The sequence below is a fragment of the Monodon monoceros genome, unplaced genomic scaffold (genome assembly GCF_005190385.1).
Source record: "Monodon monoceros isolate NGI ecotype Baffin Bay Population unplaced genomic scaffold, NGI_Narwhal_1 Super_Scaffold_11, whole genome shotgun sequence".
Taxonomy (NCBI): Eukaryota; Metazoa; Chordata; class Mammalia; order Artiodactyla; family Monodontidae; genus Monodon; species Monodon monoceros.
The window spans coordinates 68,408,272-68,433,407 of NW_021703767.1; the positions used below are offsets into that span (position 1 = coordinate 68,408,272).

Sequence of the window (25,136 nt, forward strand, 5' to 3'; positions counted from 1 at the left end):
CTTTTGCCAGCGCTGTATGACAGTTGGGTGCCATATTTTAAGAGATTCACTAATGGTGTTTCTCAGTTTTTTTCATAAAACCATGATCCAAAAATCAAGATTTGTGTTGAGATTAATTTCCTGTATTTTGAATTATGAAAGCATAGGTATTTATTTCCAAAAGTAAATTATAGTGTAATATGGCACGTTACCCTCTTCAGGCTCTGCCACCGTGCTCCCAGCCTTGGGGTCAGTCACATTGGGAACCAGGAACATGGCGGTGTCTAGGGCAGATCATTCAGGACAGTGAGGGGCTTGGGGGCACATGAGGAGTCGGGGAATTTCACCTACAGAATCCTAAGAGGGAATGTGTTTGCTGTCTTCAGAGTGTGATAGGCTGGCAGAATGGCTTGGGAGGGGGAGGAATTTGACTTTCTAATGACTGGAGCCATCCAAAATGAAATGGTAGGACACGGATTTCTATGTATTAACATGTTTAGTCTCCACAGCCTTCCGGGCTCCTCTGTGCTGCACAGCCTCAGGAGATTTTGAGGCCTTGGCTCTGGAGGGCTACCTGGAGGCTGGAGATGGCATGTGAGGAATGTTGAGAGGAGTCGTGTATCTGGGAAACCAACCAGCCCAGCTCAAGCCTGTGAACTAAAAGGAATGTCCTGGCCTTCTGGTGGCCTGCAGTGGTCCCCTTACTAGTAAAGGGCTGAGGTTGTGGGGAAACTGGAGAGTTACTAGCTAATTTTCCCTTCACTTGTGGGTAGCTGCCACCAGGTGACCAAGATACTGTTAGGAACAGGCATAGTGCAACTCGGGTAATTAGGAGGAACACAGTAAATCAGATCCTTGATAGTCTCGCTGTCTCCTTCCTCGTAACAGTTTATCTAAAGTATAATGCATGATTCAATGATTTGAAATATCCCAACTGGAGCAGATGTTAGTATTTCTTTCTAGTTAAAGCTTTTGTTTCAGTAGGCACACAAGATCTATTTGCATGTGTGCCAGAAAACCCAGAATGATAGTGCCTTAAAGCGACTGTTTATTTCACTCACATAGAAGCTGGAAAGGGGTGTTCTAGGGCCAGTATATCCATCTGTGGTATCAGGGTCCCAGGTACCTTCTATCTTGATAACTCCACATTTTTAGCAAGTCCTTCTACCTCATTGTCTCAAGGTGGCTGCTTGAGTTCCAGCCATCTTTCCAAATTCTAGCAAGCAGGAAGGGGGAAGAGGCTAAGAAGACTCATACCAGGTGTCTAGGAGGGACAGTTCCTAAAAGTTGCCACATACCACTTCTGTTTACATGCCAGGGGCACTTGCTGCAAGGAAGACTGAGAGGTTTGACTTTTAATGTGGGTGGCCACATGCCCAGGGCAACTCAGCAGTTCCTTCATGAGGTGTAATTACCTCACCGTACTTCTCTGGTAGTGGTCATGAAACTAGGTTTGCAGAATATCACAATTGGAAGGGACTTTGGAAATCACTTTCAACCCCTTCATTTTACAGAGAAAGGAGAGAGGAGACATGGCTTGTCCAAGGTCACATAGTCAGTAAGTATCAAAGCCAGCACAAAACTTGGGTCTCTGACTCTTTCTAACAAACCTCTAGCTCTCAAATACTCAGCCAGCTGGATTCTCTGACCTTGGGTTCAAGTCATCTGTTTTTAACCTTATTCCTGGATCCCTTTACCACTAGCTTCCTAAGAGTCTAGACTTAGATTCTGACATTTCAAAACTATTTTGAGCAAAATGTGGGCTACACTAAATTAAACCAGTTTCTTCACAGCTCCCAACATAAGAAGGGTATCTTTTTTCAGGTGACAGAGCAAAAAAGGTCAAGTCCCACCTCCACCCTTTTTCCGTAATGTTAACCTTCTGTCTTCAACTCTTTTTCCTTTAGCAAGTTGCTTTTACATAATAGAATACCTCTGGCTTCATGATCTGCATTGAATAGTGAATCTATAACGACAGACAGCCTCCCGGGCTATAGAGAATGTGAGGGTGCTGGCATGCGCCCCAGAGATCTGGAGCTTTTTAAAGCTGAGGGTGTAATGTGGCAAGGACTGTTCTCCCTGTTATTTTCCAGAATTGTATGACTCTTTATGTCTAGGCTGGTGGTGATGGTGGGTGAGGTTAAGTGAAGAGAGGAGCTTGTGAGTGTGGTGTGTTAGAGGGACAGCGAGGCAGAAGGGAGCCCGGACCCCTGTACACACCTCTGATTAATGGCAGATCTGGGCTGACTGCCCCAGGGTCCCGAGAAGGGTGGTCGACAACAGGGTGCTCTAGGCTTGCGGGAAGCAGAGGGTTAGTGCAAATCCCTGCTGGGACTCTCCTTGCCAGGGGATTCTGGAAGATTTGGGCTTTTCCTGGCTGCTTTGATGGGCCTGGCTGGGGAAGGAGGTGCTCCTGGGAAGGAGGTACTTCTGGGAAGGTGGTCCACTTGGGTCGCTGCGAGTCCAAGGAGCTTGTGGGGTGGAGGGAAGCAAACACCTCTGGCCAGGACCCGAGAGGCCCGAGCTCTAGTCCGAGCTCTGCAACTTGACCTACTGTGTGTGACCTTGGTAAGTAAGCTAACCTCTCTGAGCCTCAGTTTCCTCATCTGTAGGATGAGGCTAGTGCCCACTCATCAGGTTATTGTGAGGGGCAAATGGGCACAAAACCTGGAAGGACCGTCCTCCATGTGCTGTGTGGCCCGTTGGTTGCTGTGCTGACGGGTGATCATTTGAGGTTTTGATGCTGCATGTGTGTACGTGCGCATTTCTTCCTGCCTGGATGTGCTGTTTTGCCTGATTGCCGGCAGGGCCCTGGAGAGGAAAAGGTGGTGCCGTTTTTTCTCTTGCCCTTGCTCTGTGATTTGTCTCACTAATGGTACTAATACAGATAATTACCATGATTGTGTACCGTGTGCCAAGCATTATGTTAGGTTCTCTATGTACTTTTCTCCCCCTCCTTTAATCCTCAGCCAACCCTGCAACCGCGCAGATATCAGTATTATCTTCACTTTATAGGCAGGGAAATGACACTCGTAACATCTGAGATCATTTAGCTATAAGTGATAGTGCCTGGCTTTGACCCCAGGTCTGTCTGACTCCAGAAGCAGTGCTCTTTCTGTGGTGTCTAAGGGGCGTGGGGAAACCACAAAGGGAGGAGAGGAGCGTGAGCCTCCAGGCTGGAGGACCATTTGTCTGGTGGGCCCTGAACAGGGCAGACACCTGTTAGGAGAGCACTGCAGGGAGTCTGGAAGGTGAGGGGGAGAAGTCAGTGTCCTCGACCTCATTGCCTGCAGCCGTGGTGGAGGGTGGAGGTGAGGACTTCGTGCCAGGCACCCTGAGTGGGCTCTGCAGAGCGCCTTGCACTCTGATGGGGGAAGGGGCTCAGGGTGGAGGGGGCTGCTTCTCTGATGGAGGGGCCCAGTGTTCTGAGGCGGGTGTAGTACTATGACAGGGGTTGGAGGCTGGGGGGACCGGTACTTTGATGGCGGGGTGGGGGGGCGGGCACTGACTCTGATGCAAGCAGGACCTGGCTTTGGGGGCCTGTATTCCCTAGCAGTAGCGGAAGGGAGCCGTTCTTCCTGGCAGTGTTCTGCCCTGCACCCAGGCAAAGGTTTTATGGATCTCAGCCCAGCCCATGGGGTAGCTCAGCCCTGATGTAAATACTGTTAAGGCTGGGGCAGAAAGAAAACAATTATTGGGGGAAAGAAGGAGTTTGCATAGGGCACAAAGGGGATTTTTTTCCTCTCCTCTACCTCCAAAGGGAAAGACTTAGAATGTAAAGAGCCTGCGGAACCCAGGAACAGTTCCATGGCTGGCTCCGAAGGTGGCTGGCTTCCTTCTCAAACATTGCCCCATCCCCCCTGAGGGCTTGACAAAGCAGAGAGTTTGTGCATCATTAACGTTGTTATAGTTGCCTTAGTTATTGTTGTTAGCAAGGTTTGTGGGTTGTGCCTCATGAAGTCTGCAGGAAGGCTCTTGGCAAGGAGACCCAAGGCTTACTGGAGCTGTATCTTAAGGAAAGGAAGGAGCGTGCACACTGGAAAGGTTAAAATCGACTGAAGTGGAGGAGAAAGGAGAATGTTAAGTGGCCGGAGGAGAGTCCCCTTGGGGTTAGGGGAGGGAGGAAAGGGCCTCGCTCCCTTTGCCCCTGTGGTTGCTTGCTAAGGTGAGGGTCTGTCTAAGGCCAGACACAAGGGCCTTTCCCCCTCCTCTCTCAGGGATCTTACACTGAGCATCTTAGCTCTTTGCACACCAAAGTCCCCTGGTTCCCCCTAGTTCCCCTTGGATCTACCTATCCTATTTTCCTCTTGTTCCCAAATTTTCAAATCCTCTTCCTGCAAACCCTGCCTCTCCAGTGCCCACAAACGTCCATGCAGCTCCCTGTCTTAGGTGGAGACAGCCCATCCTTCTCCCGACCCTGCGGCCGCCTGTGCTCCCCGCTGCGTGGGGTGTGCTTCTCTCTGCAGCCTGGCTTCCGGCTGCCCTCCCATCACCAGAATGCTCTCGGAACATCCCTGGGGACTTGGCCCTGACCTTCACCTGCAAATCACACCTGATTTCCTGCGTGTCTCCTCCCTGGTCTGTGTTGACCAGGTACCAGGTCTGTGGTACCTCCTTCCTTCTTCCCACCTTTCTCCTGGTCCTTCCTCCTCCTCCTCAGCTGAGGGTTTTCCTGACTTCTCCCCCTGGACCCCGACCCCTGAGACTTCATTGACCTTGAGGCTCACTCTCCAGCCTGGAGGACACCTGCATTGGGGCGTCTTGTCCACATGTCTGCACCCAAGCTTATTATCACCTTCCTCAACATAAGACAGAAGCCTCTTCTGCTGCTGCTGCTTCCCAGTTCTTCCAGTTTTGGTTCTTGTTCCATTTCTGAGCACAGAATCCTTGGGTCATTTTAGCCTCTACTCTCTTTCTTCCTCGCTTACATATGAATAATCATTGAGTTCTGTTGTTTTTCCCTTGAGGCTCTTGGATTGACCCATTTCGCTCCACTTGGGCAGCCACCCAGCAGGTCCCTTCACTCCAGCCTTCTGACGACTGTCCAGTCTGAGATGGGGCCAGAAGGGGCTCTTGAGCCAGGCTTTGAAGACCCCACCCTCCACCCCAGCCTGGCCCCATCTGCCTTCTCCCACCACTCTCCAGCCCAGACCCTCTCTGACTGCCCTAGGTCTGTCTGGTTTCCGTGGTCCCTCTGGGTCTCCTGAGAGCTGTCATGGACTTACCTTGTAACATGCTCCCAGCAGGGTACCTCTGCAAAGCTCAAGAGTGTGGCGGCCAGTGTGTTTGTCATGTTTATTATGCTGGACAAACAGGGCTTTCAAGGGGCCAGGTGCTCCTAGTCTAGGGGGTGGAATAGGGATGGGACGAGATGAAGAGGAGATGGACCCTCCATAAAGGGTTCTTAACCAGGCCGGCCGCAGACCGTGAGTTTAAGCCCCAGCATCATTGTATTTCTGGCAGAGCTGAAGTTCTCTGCTGTGTGAGGGTGAACGCTGGCTCAGAGGCTTTGGTGGCTGGCTGAAAAGTGGTTTGTTTACTCTGAGAGTGGCTGTTGGTTAGATGACCTGAGGGACTCGCCGGGCTTTCTAGGAAGGAAGCTGTGGATAAGCCTTGAAACTTGGTGCTCTTGTGGTTTTTGCTGTAGACACTTCGCTGTCGCTTGGCCCAGCTGCACCCTGCTGTGCTACCCAGGCAGGTGGGCACTGGGCCTGCCCTCCCTTCCCCTTTCCTGCTCCCCTGTCCAGAAGTGCAGGTGCCGGCCAGCCTCAGGAGAGCTGGTCTTCGGGTCAGAGTCCTGAGGCACTGGGCAAGGGCAATTGTTTTTCTGACTGGCCAGGTTATTTGAGGATTTAAAACAGCAGTGTCCAATAGATTCTTTTATTTTTTTCCTTTAACCATGTGCACTGTGCTATGGACCTTTTAGTCTGAAGTGTGTTAGCTCCCTGGGAGCAATGGAATAATGTGATAATAAGGTGGAATGAGCTTTTTGGTGAGCTCTCAAGGTCGCTGCATGAGGGCAGGGGGTCCTCAGGCATCATGCACTGCCCTGCTGGGGCAGAATAAGGGAGAAATCATTCTTGGACAGCTCCTCCTGATGGTTTTACCCTGGGGAGAAGGGTAAGGTTGCATCCAATGGCAGATTATATTTAGAAACACTAAAATATGGCCACATTTCCATCTCCTACTCTGCTGAGATGGAAATTTGTATTATATATTACGGTAACTGATCCTATTAGAGTGCTTTATGATTTATAAAGCATTTTCGATAAGTTACCCCATTTCATCCTCACAGCTGTCCCATGAGGGAGGTATCATTTTCTCCACATCAGATGCGAAGCACGAAGCGTCTGAAAGATCGAGTGATGTTGCCCGGGCATCTTAGCTATTGCGTGGTAGAGCTCAGACTCAATGCGAGACTTCTGGCTATAAAGAGGCAGTGGCATGAGAGGGCCTGGGGTCAAATAGAGAGACTGGGGTTCAGATGCTGGACCTGCTTCTTATTAGCTGTGTGACTTTCGTCAGATTATTTAAGTGATCTGTAAGATCAAGCATATAGGATAATCTGTAGTTGCCTCTTCGTATTGACCACGTTCCTCTGTCCTCTGTCCTTGTTCCATTCTGGGCTGGTTGCTCCGTGGGGTCAGGACATTTGTTCTGGGACTTCTCTTCACCATCAACATGGTACTTCTTGCCTCTCTCCTCTGTTCGATCCTTTGTTTCCTAGGTTCCATGTCTTTCTCATTTTTTATTTATTTCTTGTTTTGGTAGAGCATGAGTTCCAGTTGCTTGCTGAGAATGGGAAATTTGGTGGTAAATTTTTCACATCTGAGACCTTAAGTCTGTCTGAGTCAATCTCTACTCACAATTGACGGGTAGTTTGGCTGGTTATAGAATTCCAGTTGGAAATCATGTTACTTGGGGAATTGTGGAGGCAATGCTTCATTGTCTTTTGGTGTGCTGATGAAATGTCCTATGCCAGTTCTGACCCCTGATCTTTTGTGTGTGGTGGTTTTCTTGTTTTGTTTTCTTTTCCCTTTGGAACTTTCAGAATCTCCTCTTTGTCAGCAGTGTTCTGAAAATTTTCAGTGATGTACTTGGTGAGAGTCTTTTTTTTATTGGTGATGTTGGGCCCTCTCACCTGGAACTCAACATCCTTCAGTTCTGGGATATTTTCTTGAATTATTTCCTTGATAATTTCTTTTCCTCTATTTTCTTCTTTTTCTTTAGTTCCTTTAATTTGGCTCTTGCACTTAGTGAATACCTATTATTTGTCTTATCTTGTTCTTCTGCTTTTTATTTCTTGATCTTTTTGTTTTATTTTATAGGAGTTTTTTCAGTTCTACCTTCAGCCCTATTGAAATTTTTTATTTCTGCAAGGATTTTACTTTCTAAGAGGTTTTCATCATTCTCTTTGACTATTCCTTTTTCATAGCATTCTATTCTTGTCTTATGGATGCACCATTTTATTTCTCTGAGGATAATAATTTTAGTTGTTTTCTTCTGTTCTTTTTAAGTTTCATCTTTCCATTGTTTTGTTCTCATCTCTGTCTTTGTGTTGAGGGCTTCGCTCAGACGTCTGGTGAATCTTGGTTATCTGTGTGTAATGAAGATCAAGACATGGGCTGTGGGTTGCAGACTCTTGAGTGTGGGGAGGGGGTGGAGGGCACTTGTTTACTGGGAGGGCCTCACAGTGGGTATTTGAATGGGAAGTCAGCTGTTTCATTGGAAGAGTCTCCAAATCACTATCTTTTGGTTGTTTTTCTTATGCTCCTCAGTTAACCTAGAGAAAAATTCTCTAACCTGCTTGGGGGGATCAGATTGGCAACATTCTGGAAAAGGGAAGGGAGATGCTGGGGGGTAGGGGCTTAGGGGAGATGGGTGATCTCTAGGTTCAATTTGTCCATACTCCCTCCCACCTTTGCCTGGTGTCTCCTGGCAGAACTTTTCTTATTCAGTCTTTGTAGATGGTAACCCCTGTGTTTTCTGCCGGCTAGGCAGGGGACTGTGTGGGTTGGGTGAGGGGATCTGCTGCGTGACAGCTCTTTGTTCAAACATTTAACAACCTCCCCTTCCCTGCCGCTGCTTTTCAGCCCACCTCTCTTCATGCCTGCGGAGGTGCCTGGTACTTCTAGGGCCCAAGGTTTTTTAGGGTTTTCTCTGGGAGAATTGGCTTGTTTCTTGTTGGCTGATCTCCTGAGATCATTGGCTCAGTGGGGAAAGTGGAAAACCCCTCACCCATCCATTCCCACCCTAAACGGGATCACATTAAGAGGTGATCATACTTCTCTGTGGACTTGGGGCTTTGGTGCTGCTAGGTGAGATGGAGTTTTCACATTGCTCCAGTGTGTGGTGTTTGGGTGCAGTGTAGGGTACAGACATTGACCTCCCAGAGAGGTCTTGATTGAAAGGATGGCAAGAATGTCCATGCAGCATGCTTGTGTACCTGTGCAGTCCATACGGCTTTGTAAAAAAGATGAAGGGTGAGCTGGTGGCTGGAAGTGGTCCGGAAGAGTCCCTGTGGGAGGGGGGGCGATTTGGAGAGGGGATGAGGCGAAAGGCAGGTGTAGAGTTGAGAGAAGGAGGGGTGAGCCTTATCCCTCCCAAGGCAACTGTGCCTAGAGGCAGCACATCTGGGGCACCCCTTCTTGCTCAGCCCCAGCCGGGACCTGAGACTCATGGTCCTTGGCTCCTTGATCCCCAGGTGGTCCTGCCGACGTGGCTGTCCTCTACAAAGTTCTCCTCACTCGTCGAGAGAGTCTCTGACCCCAAGGACTTGAAAAAACTTCTCAGGACCCGGAATAACGTACTGGTGCTTTACTCCAAATCTGGTGAGTGCCCCTCCTGGCCTTGGGGCCGTCGTCAGGGATGCGGCGGGATGGAAAGGAAGGAACGGGGACAGAAGTGGGAGGCAGAGACCCCGGGACTAAAAACCTCTCAGGGAAGGTCCGTCAGAAGATGCAGGGGTGTCAGTTCTGCTGCTTTTGGATCCCTAAGAGGGCGTTTCAGTTCCCTTTTACCAGTGTTTCTTAGGAAAAGCCCTCTGGAGTCCCTCAGTACCTCAGGAGGGAGAGGACGTGTGTGTGAAGGAGGACAGAGGACAGTGACCACCCGGCATGGACGCTCTGGCTCTCTGGACAGCACGGCCGGCCCTGCCAGGGCGTGCTTCGCCAGAGCTGTTGATTAATTGACTGGGCCAACCTGTCGCCAGCTGAATTGGTCCCAGGCTTGGGGGAACGCACCCAGGCTGGCAGCCCTGGCCCTGCCTGGCCCCAGTCTGTCCCGCTCTGGGGTCAGAACAAGAGACTGAGTTTGGAGTGGGCTCCACGCTCAGGACAGGGTGGCTTCAGTGGGGGTAGGACTAGTGGTTTGCCTCTTCTGACCTTGAAGCTGGCGAGGGCATCACGGATGGAGAGAGGTTTGCTCAGCTCTTGGCCGCGACTTTGAACGTCTGACTGTTGATGCTGTTCCAGCAGAGTTAAGTGTTTTCGCTGCTCCTAAGGATGCCAAGTATTCTGTGCCCTGAAGGAGCAGTAGCCAGTGGCTGGGCTGGTTCCGGGCACAGCTCTCCCTGGCAGCTCATCCTCAACTCCCATTGGCATGGGGGACCGATGGATGTTTTGGATGTGTGTCCCTCCTGAAGCCTGCATCCTCCAAGCACGCGGGCACGTGCTTGCCCTTCCCAGGGCCTGGCACACACTCCCTGGGGTTGTTGTTGGGAGCCCAGCGTGTGACTAGCATTCCTTTCCTGTCGAGAATAAGGGGAAACCGAGGCAGGGGGAAAGCAGAGTTGCTCCTGAGGCCTGGGGTCTAGGGCCCTGGACAAGCGTGGCTCAGCCCCCTTGGCTGCTTCCGGAGCTGGGGGGTCGTCAGTGCCCTCCAGGGACTCGCTCAGGTCCTTCCCTGGGTGGGTCCTCTCACATAAGCTCATCTTCTTAGAAGGACTCTGACAGGAACTTGTGTGACACGCTCTCACTTGCTGCTTTGCTGTGAGGTTGCGGGTAATGTCCAGTTGAGGGAGGAATTAGAGTTCAGGGAGAACAGCTGCCTGATCTGAGGTCCACCAGCCAGTGGGCGGTAGAGCTGGTCCCGCTGCTGCCTCCGTCTCGCTTCCTCTGCTGGAGCGCGCGGAGAGATGTTCTGAGCCTGCAGCGACAGGAGGCTCGCCACCAGGAAAGGATTCGGAAAGGAGAGAGTGGGAAGGCGAGGTGTCCAGACCAGGGCTTGCAGGGGCCGGAGGCAGGGCTGGGAGCACTCTTGTTTTCTCTCGGGCCGTCGCCCAGCCTCTGTCTCTGCCTCTTGGTAGTGGAACTCTCGGTGCTGCCCGTGTGCCCGGCTCTTGCCTGCTTTGGACCGCTGGTCGCGGGCCGGGTGATTTTGCCTCCTTGCCTCTTGCCCAGCCCTGCTCCTGAGACTTGGGGACCTCCAGGGGCTTTGGGAGCAGCGCCGGGAACTGGCTTCTCTCCCCCCCCCCACCCCTTCCAGCCAGTGCCTCCCCTTCCACGGCTGAAAGGCAGGGTTGGGAGGGCCTTCACATGGCTCTACATTCCCTCCCCTGCCTCCCAGAGCCCAGCTGGAAGGGTGGGGGGCGGCCTTTCCCACCTCGGCTGCGCCCCCTCCTCCTGTGGGCCTGGGGGGGTTCCTGGGAGGGCCTCCTGCAGGTGGCTCCATGCACGGCTCTTGCGGGATGCTTTCCGTTCGCTGCGTGAAAGGCTCAGCGTGCTTTGTGTTCACAGCTTCCGTTAGCCGCACTAGAAGAGGAGATCTGAGGAGACAGCTAGTTCGTATATCACTTCTGCTCGGCTGTGGAGTGTGTCCTGTGGTTTCTGCTGGGGGAAGGCGGCAGGCAGCCTGCGCTCTCCTTAGTGTCTGCGTGGAGGCCCTTGCCAGGGAGCTCACAGGGGTGACGGGGCAAGGTGACAGCCTGGCCACAGCCGCCCAGCAGTGGACCGCTGCAGGCTGGCAGTGTGGAGATCCTGGCCACAGAGGCCCCGTTTCTAAGCACCCGCCCTCCTAGTTTCCAGGGGCTTTGCCCAAAGCCTCTTCCTTTCTCATGTTCATCCGCCCGGCCCCGAGGCGCAGTCCACGGTCCTGCGGTTGTCCCCCAAGGTACTGCCAGTGCTGGGAAAGAGGGCCGTGAAAGTGACTTGGGGACATTTAGTATCAGTCCATCAGACACTAGTGTCACACGTAAGCCTCATTAAATCACCATGTTGTACCGAGTCCCTAGGTGTGTGTGTGACGCACAAGTGAAGGAAGGGTCTGGTCCCTCCCTTGTCAGCTCCCAGGTTGGGCACCAGGGCAGACCAATGTGGAATCAGCAGACTCGGTCCCCCTTATAGAATTGTAATTGTTCGGTTATAGAATTTTCAAAATGTGTCCCAGAATGGTAATGAGTCAGAGATTCTACTGGAAGTTGAGGATCCGGCCGAGAGATTCTGGGAAGAGTGAGGCGTGAGGTGTGGCTTGAAGGCGGTTTAGGGTTAGGGTTAGGGTTAGGGTTCTGCATCTGTGAGGATGGCGGGAGCAGAGCTTTCTGAGAAGAGCTGGGCTGTTCTTAGAGAACCGTTGCCACAGGGACGACCTTCTAACTGGTGCTCAGGACCTCACCTCTAGGACTGGTCTCCGTCCTTCCCTGCCCCTGAGGGAAGATGGCAGGGGAGGCCATGGTGCACTTGGGCACAGATGTTTTATTTTTTGTTTTTTCACAGAGGCTGCAGCTGAAAGTCATCTCAGGTTATTGTCTACTGTGGCCCAGGCAGTGAAAGGACAAGGCACCATCTGCTGGGTGGACTGTGGGTATGTCCTGGGGATGTGGGGTATGGTGGCTGGAGGGCCGGGCGTGGGCTCTGGTGGGTGGGGTGGGAATTGTTCCTGATTGATACTCTGGGAGAGGGGATGTGATGGAGAGATGGCTGCGGAAGGACTGCCCCCCCGCCCCGGCCCAGCAATGCTGCAGGACCGCTGTGGGCTGGAGGAGGGGCAGGTGTGGCTCCCGCTCCTGTCTTTCCGGCCCCACCCCTCTTCTTCCCTCTTCCGTCGTGCTTTTACTTTTTACTCTGTTGTCATGTGTCACTTGATTTTGCCTTCTCAGTGGGTGGCAGAGGGGGCCTTGGTGCCCAAAGAGGCAAGATGATTTCCAGGGCCATTCGGGGGGCTTGCTTATTGGGTGGGGGGGTCTGCAGCAAGAACTGTGGGCTTTGCCTGTAGCCCGGGCCCTTAATAGAGGTCTCCAGTGCCCACGGTGCAAAAGCGGTGGAGCCAGCTGACGACCTGTCTGTTGCCTTGGCTCCAAGGTGGCTCCATTAGATGTGTCAGTCCTGGACAGGTGGCTCAGTCCTTCCGGCTCTCTCCTCTGGCCTGCGTCCCTACCCCCACGCGTCCTGATGATGATGCTGTGAGCTACTTCTCCTCCTGCCTCGCCTGCCCCTCCCGGAGACTTCCTTGTCGGTGTTGCGGTGGCAGAATCAAGCGCCGGCCCGTGGGAGGGAGAGCTGCTCCTGAGTGTGGCGAAGGGGGCTCTTGCTCGAATTCCTCTGATGCTTTTGAGTTTGGGAGTTTTGAGTCCACGGTGTGCTCAGCTTCCCTTTCCTTTCAGTCATTAGGAGTAATTGCCACATCTCCCTGTGTTCAGTGCTTTTGCTGCTGGGATTTCCATACACACACCTTTTGTCACATAATTAGCTCCCAGTTGGGCATAGATCGGCAAAAACAGAGCAGAGACACATAGACCGTGAAACATACGGAAAAGGTCAGGAAGAATAGGTTTATTCTTTGCACGTTTGTTGAGCACTGGCTGCACGCAAGGCACTGCGCTGCACTTGGTGGATGCCAGCATTTACATGTCCTTTTGACAAGGACAGGAGGTGTTTCCAGAGCCGCTGAGTGCAGCCACTCCTCACCTGGACTTGGGGTTTATCGGGAGTGTGGGCTTGGGAAGAGGAGAGGAGCATAGGCGGTATTTCAGTCTTGCTAGTATGGGGACGAGGTGGGCTCTCCTGGGAAAAGAGGCAGTTCTTTTCCTGCATGGCCCATAAAGATCTTTATAACCTTTACTGTCTCTGTCTTTGCCCGAGTCACAAGCCCTGCTACTACCCTGTGGGGTTCAGTGAGCTTTTATGGGCTCCACTCCAGTGCAATCTTCTTCGTCTTTATTCTGAGTTCTAAGTGGCTATTTTGCAAATGAACTTCTGGGACACAATAGTTTTATAAGTTGATAGCCTCAAGCTGGTCCTGCCCATCGTTGGAGAGAATTGAAGGAGATTCATATTTTGACAAAGCACTGAATGAGACCAGAAGTCTTAGCCAGTCGGTGTTTGCTGTAGGGTGTGTGAGTGTGTGTGTGTGTTTGTGTATGTGCGCGCATGTACACACATACGTGCCTGTCTGGCCTCACGCCTCCCAGCTGATTCAAACACCAGCGAAATGGAACAGACGGCTCACTAGACAGTTGGCGAGATTGTAGCTGTTGGTTACTTCTAGTTCATAGTTGGTCTGGAAGTGTTCTTATCTTCCAGGTGTGTCTCTGTCTCCCATATTTTACCAGGCGTGATCTGTGTGACTGGCAAAGTACTAAAGCCTATTAGAGGGGACAGGGTGCTTTGGAATCTCCATACCCGAAGATGACATCAGTCCTGCCAAGCTGACAGAGCCTCATCACAGGGAGTTCTCATCAGGCTTGTAGGTGGCAGAAGTGGGCAGAAGAGCTTCGTTTAGCTGCGCCATCCATCTGGGTCCATTCAGCAGACATTCCCGAGCCCTTACTCTGTGCTTTGAGGGACACACATGGCTAACAGTGTCCTCGAGGAGCACCGTATGCAAGGAGGAGAGGAAGCAGACACCCGGCCAGGTGATTAGTCACTTCGTTCTGCCTGGAACGAAGGTTGGAAAGGTTGAGGAAAACTTCACAGAGGAGGTCGAATTCAAATCTGGGGCGAAGACCTCCAAGTAGCAGGTCTTTAAAGTGCCCCGGCTTTCCCTGCAGGCAGCTCCCCGTGGTGTGGGCCCCTCGGGTCATCTGGCCCTGGACAGGCAGGACTTTATGGGGCCGGGGTTAGTGTGTGCACACAGACTAAGTATAGAATTCAGGACTCATTTGGAGACATGCTGTCTGGAATCAAAAGTGCAAGTGGGAGAAATAATCCTGTGACTTTTGATGTTCTAAAATGAAAATCTGGGGACCTTGGAGCTTAAAAGAGGCACCTTAAGACAGAAGGATTGACTGTGCGCATAATTGCTACTCCATTTATGCCTCCAAGAGGAAGTATAAACTGCAATATTAAATAGCTTTTAAAACTTTAGATGGGTAGGTGGATTATGGAGCTATAATGGATGATGTTGGAAGCAGGAATACCTGGGTTCGAGTTCGAAGTCAGAGGCAGGATACAGCTACATCTTCCCAGAACAGCCAAAGGGATAGAACTCGGAGCTCTGGTCCGTGCAGGCCGCCCTGGGTGGCAGTTCACGGATCACCGTTACACAGAGAGATCCCCAAGGACATGAGCTGGTTCTGCCCGTCTGCTCAGCCACTCCTGCTCTGAGACTTCTGAATGTGCCCCGTCAATTAAGGGAACTCCAGGCCCTGTGATGACAGCCCTCAGCTGTTGTCCTAAACGCACTCAGTCTGTGTTTATGAGTCTGAATGAGACGCCCTGGGATGGGCAGAAGCCCTCCGGTGGGTGCTCTCTGCGGGTGAGTGAGCAGGGGAACAGCAGGTGGGCAGCCAGAGCACAGCTGCCCTCGAGTAGGCCCTGCTGTGTGTGGTTCCCCACCTCTGCTTCCTGCCCTGCCAGGGAAGGGTCGGAGGTGGGAATGGGCATGCCAGGGCTTGGGGTGGGTGATGGCCCCTCTGCTTTCCCCCCTTAAAAGGCAGGTGAGGGGGGCAGAGGGCATCCTAGGGGGAGAGAAGACAGTGCTCCGGGGTGAGGCGTCTGTAGAGGTGTGTGCAGTAAACACAGGCCCCGGTTGAGGGGTCAGCTCCACTACTTACTAGCCCCGTGACCCTGGACAGGTCGGTTACCCTGAGTCTGTTTCCTCATCTGTGAAATGGAACAATAATACATATTCTGCCTTCTTACCGGGTCTGTGTTGAAGATCTTTGTAGAAACGAATTTAATGTGAGATCCCATTCTACTCTCGTTGTTCTTCATCTGGGCCAGATTGTCAGGACATTCCAAGAAGCTGGAGGGAGGGAAATGGTGTGTTTGTCTTCAAGAGCTTTTCCTTGGGTGAGGACCCCTTGGTCATTGTGAGGATGCTCCTCACAACTTTTGGGTGTGAGAGTCAGCCCCAGTGGACAGGGTGTTTTGCTTTGGCCCTTAAGAACTGTGCGGTGCTGTGGAACTTGTAGGACTGCAGGTCAGTAGGCCTGGCTCTGAGTCTAGGCTCTGACAGCAAATAGCTGTGGGACCTTTGGCAAGTCACTGCCCCTCTCTGGGCTTCAGTTTGCTCTTGTGTGGAATATGGAGTTGAATCTTCCAAGTTGCTCCCATCCCTGCATAGCCTGGTTCAGAGCGTTCCAGAAGCTGCCAGGCTCATACGTGTGTACACATACGTGCTCGTGTGTATGCATGTGTATACAGACCCATGTATTCATGGAAATGTGTGGGAGGGTGTGTCTTCCAGGCTTCGTGTCTCTCCCCACCCTGGGTGTCTGCCTCGTACGTCTCTCCGGTCCCTCCCTCACAGCATCTCTTTTCTCTCCCGCTTTGTTCCCTCTCCCTTGATAGTTTCTGTTGCTCCTTCCCTTCTCGGGTCCCTGCCTCCCCCATTCTTTTGGTCTTTTTCCTCCCCTCTTCTGTGTGTGGACATTTCTTCTCTTTTGCTTGCTTTTCTGGTGCTTTCCTCCCTGCTCCTGCCTGTGTGCCGGTAGGCACACATACCCCTCTCCGTTGGGCCCCGGGCCCCCGTAACCTGTTGCTCTGAAGTGTCGGTAGGGTTTCTGGCTTCTGTCCAGGGATTTGTCAGCTCTCCCTTCCCCTCACTCCACCTCCTGGCTCAGATCTCAGCAGCCATGCTCGGGTTGGCTGGTGGTAGTTGTCCAACTCTTAAGTAGGTTGAGTGTGAGGGAGTTGGCATTCCCCACGTGCCCTGCAGCCTGGCATCGGGGCTCGGCCTTGGCACGGAGGGCTGCTTTCTGGGCGGCGGAGCTGGAGCCAGCAGGCAGGAACCGTGCCCAGGGTGCTAATTCCTGGGGCTGGTTCTCACGGGGCTGAGGCTGCCCGATGGGGCGCCTGCTGCCTTCTTTTCCTGAGGGTTTAAGGTCATTACCTTACCACCTGCTCTCATTCTCCCATCTGCTTTCTTTCCCCTGGAGCAGTGCTGGCTTCCCAGATCCAAGACGTGGGACCTGCTAGGGCAGGCATAACATATTTTGAAGCCCATGTTTTCTTCCAAAAATTATTCGAACTTAGCATTTGCTCCTTTACATGTGAGCGTGTTGAAATTACCATGGGATAAAGCAGGCTTCCAGAAGAGGCGCCATGTTTTGTGTCGTGGCTTCAGACACCTTGTGGCACACTGCTGTACCCTGGTGGGGGCGACGTGTCCCCCCTAGAACTGCTGGGCCGGGGAGGCAGGTGGAGGATGAGAAGGCATGCTCTTCTTTCTCGTATTCCCATCACTTTCATGAACTCTGCTACATGATTCATGTGCCTTCTTGAGGTTGGCACCAAGGAGGACAGCCAGACTCCTGTTATGGGAGTCCCTTCGTCATCAGGGCTAGTGACCAGCCACCCAGGTCCGGGCAAGTTGAAGGCCCAGCTGTTCTAGGCTGTTCTCTGTCTCCTGCCTTTGCCCTCCAGCTACCTCCTTCCACATTGTCCTCTGCATGGGGCACCTTGCAGGCATGCTGACGGTGTTGTTTTGCTCACTCGCTCCTTATCTTGCATTTTCTTCATGTCTCTGAAGTGGGGGCACGCCCCACCTCTCCTCTGCTACCCACCTTCTGGGGTCACAGGTCCATCCACTCAGAATCCCGTGTTAGACCCGAGCAGATGGAAGAAAGGGATTTACCCCTTCTTTGATGGGGAAAGGGACCCCAGGAAGGCTGAGTTGGCCAAGGCACACAGTGTCCAAGACAGGCTGGGGGCCTCGCCCCTGGTCCTCAGTGTAGTCTGCTTTTTACCCGCTGCCGGAGGCGGCCCAGTCTCCACCATCTGTCCTGGCTTCTGGCTCCTGGTCCATCCGTCAGGATACAGGCAGCCTGCCTTGATGCTTTAGTAATACTTGACCCTGTAGGGGAATAGAAAGCTCCATCCAGCTCATATGGACAACTCCCGCATTTTGCAGCTCGGGAAACCAAGGGCCCTGCCAGAGGTCACAGGCTGGCTAGCGGCAGAGCCAGGTCTAGAAGCCATCAGTCACTCCAATTGACAGTGACTCCGGGGAGGGTTTGATACTTAGGCTGCGACTTCTCAAAGTCGAGTACCTCCCCTTCCCGAGCCTCCAGCACCTTATTTCTTCTCTTTCTTCCTACTCTTACCCCCCACCTTTCATCCCTGGGTCTGACTCCCAGGAGTGTTAGTTGCCAGGCTCTTGAATGAACGCCACTGCACGTGTACATCTGGTAAACACAACAGCACGTACCTGCAGCCACTCTGCACTGCTGGCCAGCAACCCACATCGAAGTCAAACGAAAACGCCCATGTGTATGTGTCTGTCTGGGCCAGGGATGGGGAGGGAAGTGTGAAAAGGCCTCGGTGACCTTTCACATTCTCTGTAGAGGAGAGCCCAGGTAGGTGGGGGAGGAGGGGATGTAGCAGGTCATGGGTGAGTAAACGGGCAGAGGGTGTTGAGGCTCCAGCCTCCCCAGCAGAAAAGTCTGGTTCCTGCAGGACAGTCGGGGGTGGCAGACGAGGGCCTCTGCATGGCCAGTCCACTCTCTGTGGTTGTCCCCTCCCTCTCCATCCCCTGCAGAACAGCTCATTTTCCTGCTCACTGCCTTTGTCTTTTCCCCCCAGAGCCTCGGTCACTGGCTAGAGAAGGGCGGCAGCACAATTAATTGTGCATAATCTATCAACCCAGATCCTTTTAAGTCCCTGAGCTTGGGTAATTTCTCCCCTTCCTGAACTCTTATGACTTTTATTGTCCTGTGCAATTAGTGCGCACACACACGGGCGCACACACACACACACACACACACTCTGAGAGACAGAATCGTAGGAGGGAGGGGAGCCAATCTGAGAGCGCACTGTCAGGGATTTTCACCTGGCAGGATTCCTGGAGCTCAGTAGGCAGAGCCCAGAGAGCCAGCAGTGTGTGCCTCATCCCAGCGCAACAGCCGGCATCATTCACTCACTCACTCAGGCTATTTATAGAGCGCCTGCTACGTGCCAGCAGCTGTTGTAACCCTGGGGAACCAGCTGTGAACAAAATAGAGCCCTCGGCTTGGTGGAGCAAACCTTTCTGATGGGGGGTGACAGTGGACATGCTGGTCAGGTGTGGAGACAGCGGGGAAGGGCATGTGACAGTGCTGGATGAGGGGGGCTGAGGCTCTGGGGTCTGTGCCAGAGATGCTCGGAGAGGACGGGAGGCTGGCTCCCCACCTACCCCTCTGAGAATGTGTGCGTGTGCGTGCGTGCGTGTGTGTGTGTGTGTGTGTGTGTGTGTGTGTGTAGGGGGCAGGGAAGAGGAGAGAATCCTCAGGGAGTGTCCTATAACTTAAGGAGGGGAGAGGGTTGCACAGAGTCTGCCACAAGGAATCCTGTGGCAGTGACAGAGCTGTGGTCACTGGACAGCCGTGGGGGCCGTAGGCTGCGGGCTGGGCTGGATGTGCTCTCGGGGAACCTCCGTGCCCCTCCAGCTTTACCCAGTGTCTTTGGAATGTTGCTCCTAAGCCTGGCCTGGGCTCACCGGGATAGTGACACTTTTCCATGGAGTGGGTTCCCACACAGCCGGCAGGGATTGGGGTTGCAATGATGGGCCCCATCACTTCTCTCTCTGCTTTGTAAAGTCATAGGCAGAGGCTGCCAGCCAGGCTCAACGGAGGAGAGAGCTGACGTGGGGCTGCCTTGCAGTCTGGGTGCCCCCGCTGGATGCCAGCATGGGGCGAGGGGGGCCGTGGGCACCTGGACCTGGTTCCTGCTGCAGCCACTATTTGATGTCACATTTGGGTGGACGGTGGGTGGTCACAGAAACAGTTGCACGCAACAGAACAAAGCCGGACAGGGAAAGTGCCAAGGGAACAGTTATAAACATCTAAGTCGAGCCCTCCTGTCTCCCCTGGGGCAGGGAAACGGCGCCTCAGTCGCAGTTGTCACACACAGACCCTCTGCCTGTCAGTGTGGCTTCTCCACAGAGCGCCCTCAGGACAGGGCAGACCGAACTGTAATCGCCACCGTCAGTGGAGGTGAGCCCAGCAAACCCACAGGGCTCTAGGGTAAGAGTTCAGCCACTGGCTGCGTGGGCTGCCCTTATAGGGCCTCCTGATGCACGCTCTCAGCCTTTCTGGGTCCCCTCCGCAGCCCAGCTTATCCCTTCTCTCTGGACTCCCTATCTCAGAAGGCCCTTTCCAGCCTGAGGGAGAGGCCACAGCCTTTCCTTTCTAAGTTCTTCGTGTGTTTCTTTAGTCCCCTGTTTGCTGGGGGTGCCGATGGGGGGTGCTGGAAGCTGCAGCGGCTGCAGTGATGGCCACCACAGGTAGGACTACGCAGGGAGGGAAGGCTCTGGGCCTGGGCTGGGCTGGGGGGCCCCAGGGAGTGCTTGACACTCTCCCTCTCCGACCCACACACCTGTCCCGCAAGACATTCTTCTTGAACTGCAAATTGCACATTTACACTTAAAATGAGGTCCCATAATTTTGCTTGTCCGTCGATGAGTGTGGCTTTTAGAATTGAGCTGAATGGTGTAATTAGTCCATCTGCTCTGGGGCTGGTGCTCAGCTGTGTGAAGCTGGTGGCCGTCGAAGGTACTGAGGTAGGTAAACAGGTGGGAGTGGACAGGACTTCCCTCAGGTGGCTGTCATCCCTGGCAGAACAAGGTTTCTCATGCGGTGTAGACACCGGGGACCAGTGGGGGTGGGTGTGGGCGGAGGTGCCCTCGCTGAGTCCATTGAGATGTGGGGAAGGGTCCTGCAGTGAGGAGCACGGCCCTGCGGGCACGGTAGCTGGCTGCCTCTGGCTGGCTGTCGGGCAGACCTGGCTGAATGTGGTGAGGTGGTGGGGAGGCCGTGAGAACAGGTGAGGTCTCTGGGGGCGCCGGCGTAGGGCACACGGGAAGCCGAACCTCGTGTGGGGGGCAGAGATGTCGGGGAGAGGAGGAAGAGCAGAGCAGGGCAGGGGCGGGTGTCAGAATCACCTGGGAGGCTCCTTAAAACACAGTCGCTCGAGGACCCGCCGGGAGTTTGGACTGAGCAGGTGTGGGATGGGGCTGAGAATTTGCACTTCTGACAGGTTCCTGGGTGGTGGTGATGCTGCTGGTCTAGGGACCACATCTTGAGATCCCTGGTCTAACGGAAAGGGAGCCAAGATTAGAGGAGGTCGTGCATGAGCACGCGGTAGACGCTGAATGGCACCCGGCAGACTCTTCTTATGAGAAGAGTTGCAGGAGTGTGATATTGCAGATGCTAGCACTTCACCAAACCTTTCCCCTTTGTCATTTCGGCTTTTGTCAATACCTGGTCAGATTTCATAACTCCTTCAACATCGCAGAACATTTCCCTCCTACTCTGGTTTGACGGTATATAGCAGGTGGCATATGGCACACATCAGAGGTGTAAAAACAAAAACTTGCTGGGGCTGCAGGTAGAGCTTCTGAAGTTGTGATCTGCGGGAAGGTCAGGGAATCAGTATGCTTAAAAACTTCCCCAGGTGATTCTAATGAGCAGCCAGGACTGGGAACCACTGTCCTGAGCTTAGTTTCCTTCTTAGAATGGACCATCTGCCTTCTAAGCTTCTGGGGCACTTCCTTTGTCTGGATCCATCACGTTGCCCCTTACAAGTAGTGATGTGTCCTCCCCATCTGCTTGCCCTGTCTTTCCAAATCAGTCCAGATCCTGTTGGTTTCTCTACTTCCTCCTGTTCTCGGAGAGCCCATGCGTAGTGAGGGCCTCACTTGCTACTGAGAATTCCAAGCTACCTGCCTTACTCTTGGGCCACCAGCAAATTTTACTCCGTTAGCACCTTCGTGAGGGCTTCAGGTAACAAGTGTCTTTTTCCTGACATTTGTGTCTTTCAGTGACGCAGAGAGTAGAAAATTGTGCAAGAAGATGAAAGTTGACCTAAGCGCAAAGGACAAAAAGGTCGAATTATTCCATTACCAGTAAGTACGTGTGGGCATTTCCAATTTCCAAGTAAATGCTGAAAGCTTTCATTGGTATTCTCAGCAAACCGCGATTTTTAGTGAGATTAATTTTATTTCAGAATGGTTCTTTTTCTGTGTTTACAATTATTTCTTAAAAAAAAACACTTGACCTGTGTTCAGTAACTGGATCTTATTAAGATGCTGCAGGAAACCACAGGTAAGTAAGTGCCTTCACAACCATTGCTAAAGTTAACACGTTTTTCTCCTCATTTGACAGGGATGGTGCGTTTCATACTGAATATAACCGAGCTGTGACATTTAAGGTAAATTTCTCTCCCTCATTCTCAGCAGAGGAGGAAGGGCAGAGTGTACAAATGCCCTTCCAAATGACCTGAGGGATTCTCATCTCTAGAACATAGATCAGCAGAATACCTGGAAAAGTTTGTAACTGTTAAACAAGTGGGGATAACCGACCTTGTAGACAGTTTGTGACTCTATCAGCAGTTGTCCGGTGATACGTATGACATCATGCCCTCCCCTGCAAAGGCCTGAGTCTCCCTTCGCTGTGGCTTCAGAGCCCTCCCTCACCTCTGCAGTGGTGTCCACAGGGGCCGCCCACAGGCTGGAGGGGGCCAGCTGTGCCCAGGTGAGCACGGTGTTGTAGAACCCGGGCAAAGCAGCACCTTTGGGGCTGATGCAGCTCATTGCAGATGAGATGCCCATGTCAGTGAGATCGTTCCCTGCTACAAATGCAATTCAGAAGGAGATGGAAACGCATCAGTGAAAATAAATATGGAGATCCTCTGACCTGCAGGTGCTGTCCTGTTAATCACAAAGCAGCTCCCCCAGCCCTGAGTCCTTGCACTGCCCTTGGATTCTCCTCCTTCAACATGTGCATTCCCTTCCTCAAATCAGTCTTCTTTTGCCTCTGGTCCAGGCAGCATCCCCCTGCCCTGGCTGGGGCCATGTGTTTCTTCTGTTCCAGCATATGCTGAACCCACCCTCTCTGACTCTCCTGCTTCTCAGACTGTGTTAGACCCTGGGCTCCTCTCTCATTGTCTCTCTCTTTCCATCTGTTTCCTTCCATTCTTTTCTGTCTGTCCATCTGTCTGTGCAGCTGTGCCCCTCTCCCTCTGCCTCTCTGCCCCCACCTCCCTGGTCATTTCTTGTTTATCCACTAACACTTGTTCTTTTTTAAGTTGCTGCAGCTTTTACCGTACCCAGGCTCAGCCTGATTACTCATCGTCTTAACACCCACTTAGCCACTTAGAGAAAATTCTCCCAACTAGAGTTACTTAACCCCTCTTATTCTGTGTTAAGACGCCAGCTGAAGTCCTTGGAGGGAACACGTGCTCCGCAGGAGTCAGACTTCGCTGGGTGGGATGGGGGAGGTGCTGATGGAGAGGGGGGCGGGGGCTCTCCGTTTTGTGTTTGGAGGTTGTGTTCAGTTTATATTTAGCTGGCTCTCTGAGGAGTCTGTCCTGGGCTTGTGGAGCAGAGAGCAGCAGCTACTCAGAACTGCAGTAGCAGGAGAGGAGCCCGGGTGGTCTGGACTTGCCTGGGTGAGGGAGGCCAAGTCCTGGCCTTTCTACCTCCTTACAAAGACCAGGTGTGTGGGACCCGCTTGCTCCCGTCCTTCCTGTGATTTCAGCATCAAGAAGCTGGAGAAGTGGGCTGAGCATTGTACGGGGTCAGGGCCTTGGGCAGAGAGAGGGCATCCTTGGTCCCAGGGTCCCCGAAGTGCGTGGGACCATCGAGGACTGGAGTAGAGTCCCTGGGGTTCTCCAGGGTGCGGGGCGATGGCGGAGCTCCCCGTGACTGCCTGATGGCTCCTGCTTTTTACAGGGAGCAGCCACGAACAGAGCCCTCCTTGGTCACGGATCAGTTTTCCTTTCAGGGTTTCTCCTGAGCCTCTAACTCCGGAAAGATGAAGGAGGCCCCCAGCAGGGTGGGTGCACAGGCTCAGGCTCATGGTCTGGCTGTTGTTGCTGTCACCCTGTACGGTCCTGTGGGGGCCAGGTCACAGGGACTAGGCCAGGGTCCCTAGAGTCCAGAGGCCAGGTAAGTGAGAGTGTAAAGAGCGGGGAACTCAAAGAGGGGGCCTTCCTGTATAAGCGGCCTTTTGCTTGTCAGCCGACTGTCCAGCAAAATCCTTACTGTATATGAGTGGTGAGGACCAGAGGTGCCTGGAAGGCGAAATTCGGGGGGCCCTCGGGTGACCCTCTCCCAAGGCCTGTGGCCGTGGGTGTGGTTTCCCAGCCATGCAGACCAAGGTGCAGGGTGTTGGGCAATCTTCCTGGGATTCAGAGCACCCAGAATAGGACAGCTGACGGCAGTGTCCCATGTGCCCCTCCCTGCAGACCTTTCTGCCCAAGGTCTTGTTGGTTAGACTGATTTGGAGACTAAGAACCTGTGGATGGAATTATTCAACTTCAATTAAAGAAGAATAATCACCTGAAAAGCAAAAGATTGGTAGTATGAACGTTTCAATTATTACATTAAAAGAAGTGATTTTTTTCCTTTTTCCATCCACATTCGTCTTTTTTCCTTGATGCTGAGGCAGCGGTGGGGGTGGTAGCCCTTTAACTTAGCTCGTGCTGGGATGGGACAGGAGCCTCCCAGAGCAGTAGGTCCTACCTATTTTGGGTTCCTAATCCCACTGAGAATCTCCTGAAAGCCATGGACCTTCTCCCTAGAAACAGTGCGCATGCATACATTGAAGGAAGTGTTTTCCTGTGAGCCTGGGGCTTCACAGACTCCTGAAGTCCACTGTGTACCCCAAATTGAGAGCACCGGCACTGGATCTTCTGGAACAGCGGGCGGGTGGGCACTTATAAGCGTCTTTCTCACATGGCTCGTGGCTATGAGTATGGGTTTCGGGACAGCCCTGCTGCTTCCACTTTGGCTTGTATTGTCACGGTGAAGCTCTCACTAGGGACTGAGAGAAGGCGATCTGCCTTTGCCTGGTGGAAATGGCCCACTTTTCTTACCAGCAGGCATTTCACAGCTCTGTTTGGACAGACAGAGAGCGTTACCTGAATGAAATTCTGCGAAGTCCTAGCTGTCTCCCACTCTCCCACAGTGCTCTTTCCAAATAGGAATTTCCAGAAATAACAAGCTTCCCAGGTTCTCTGTGTGTGACCGGTGGGCGGGCTGCATGCACAGGCTCACTACGGGGGTGTTTCCTTTCTCACTGCAGACCTCCTCCCTTCTCCACCCCAGCACACCCAGTTCCTCATCTGCTCCCTGGAGCTTGGTCAGAGTGGGCAGAAGTAACAGAATCTTGCATCAAACTGGGGGACACTGAGGGGCCATCTGTTGACATGGATGGCCAGCAACTCCCTTCCAGGGTTGGAGGGATGGAGCCTCGGCTGGTTTCTGTTACCCGTTTCTGGCTCTCACAGGCTTTGAGCAGCATTTCCCACATGACTGTCTGAGAGGGAAGGGAATGCAGCTTCTGTCCTGGATCAGTGAACTGTGGCAAGTGGGGAAGGGAGCAGAGGGATGTGCCCCCTGTTCCCTGCTGCATGTGTGTCCTGCCCGAGGGGAGCAGAGATTTGCATTTGCTCACTTGTCCACATGACAAAGGCTAAGTAAGCCCTTTATCCTGAAGGTCTTGGTCCGTCTAAAAGGGGGTCCTTAAGGAGAGAAATCCAGCAACCAGGGGGCCACAGCGATGAGCACCCTGCCCTGGGGGCTTCCCACCTGAGCCTCACAGGATGATCAGGATTTAACACACTCCCAAACCAGTTTAGATCATGAAATACCAAGCCGGTTACAAGCAGCTGTGATTACTTGCTTATGCGATTGACAGTTTTAGTGGCTGCCTGATGTGTAAGTATCTTACTTTGCCCAGGATTGAAGACCTCTATTCAAATTGATCAGGGAGACTTTCTGGACGAGGTGAGATTTATTAG

The 25,136-nt window shown here is 52.9% G+C and overlaps 1 protein-coding gene across 2 annotated transcripts in view; it reads left to right on the top strand.

The window, feature by feature from the left end:
- The window catches only part of PDIA5 (protein disulfide isomerase family A member 5), an 89,147-nt gene that overhangs the window by 12,833 nt on the left and 51,178 nt on the right, over positions 1–25,136 (top strand). The window contains exons 1-5 of one of the 2 annotated variants that reach the window (XM_029214220.1): positions 159–1,537; positions 8,684–8,810; positions 11,691–11,778; positions 21,154–21,237; positions 21,497–21,542. In XM_029214220.1, coding sequence (XP_029070053.1) covers positions 21,185–21,237; positions 21,497–21,542 — 99 coding nt within the window. In that variant the 5' untranslated portion in view covers positions 159–1,537; positions 8,684–8,810; positions 11,691–11,778; positions 21,154–21,184. Of the gene's footprint in view, positions 1–158; positions 1,538–8,683; positions 8,811–11,690; positions 11,779–21,153; positions 21,238–21,496; positions 21,543–25,136 lie in introns of those variants that run through there. The other variant, XM_029214219.1, reaches the window with a different exon arrangement.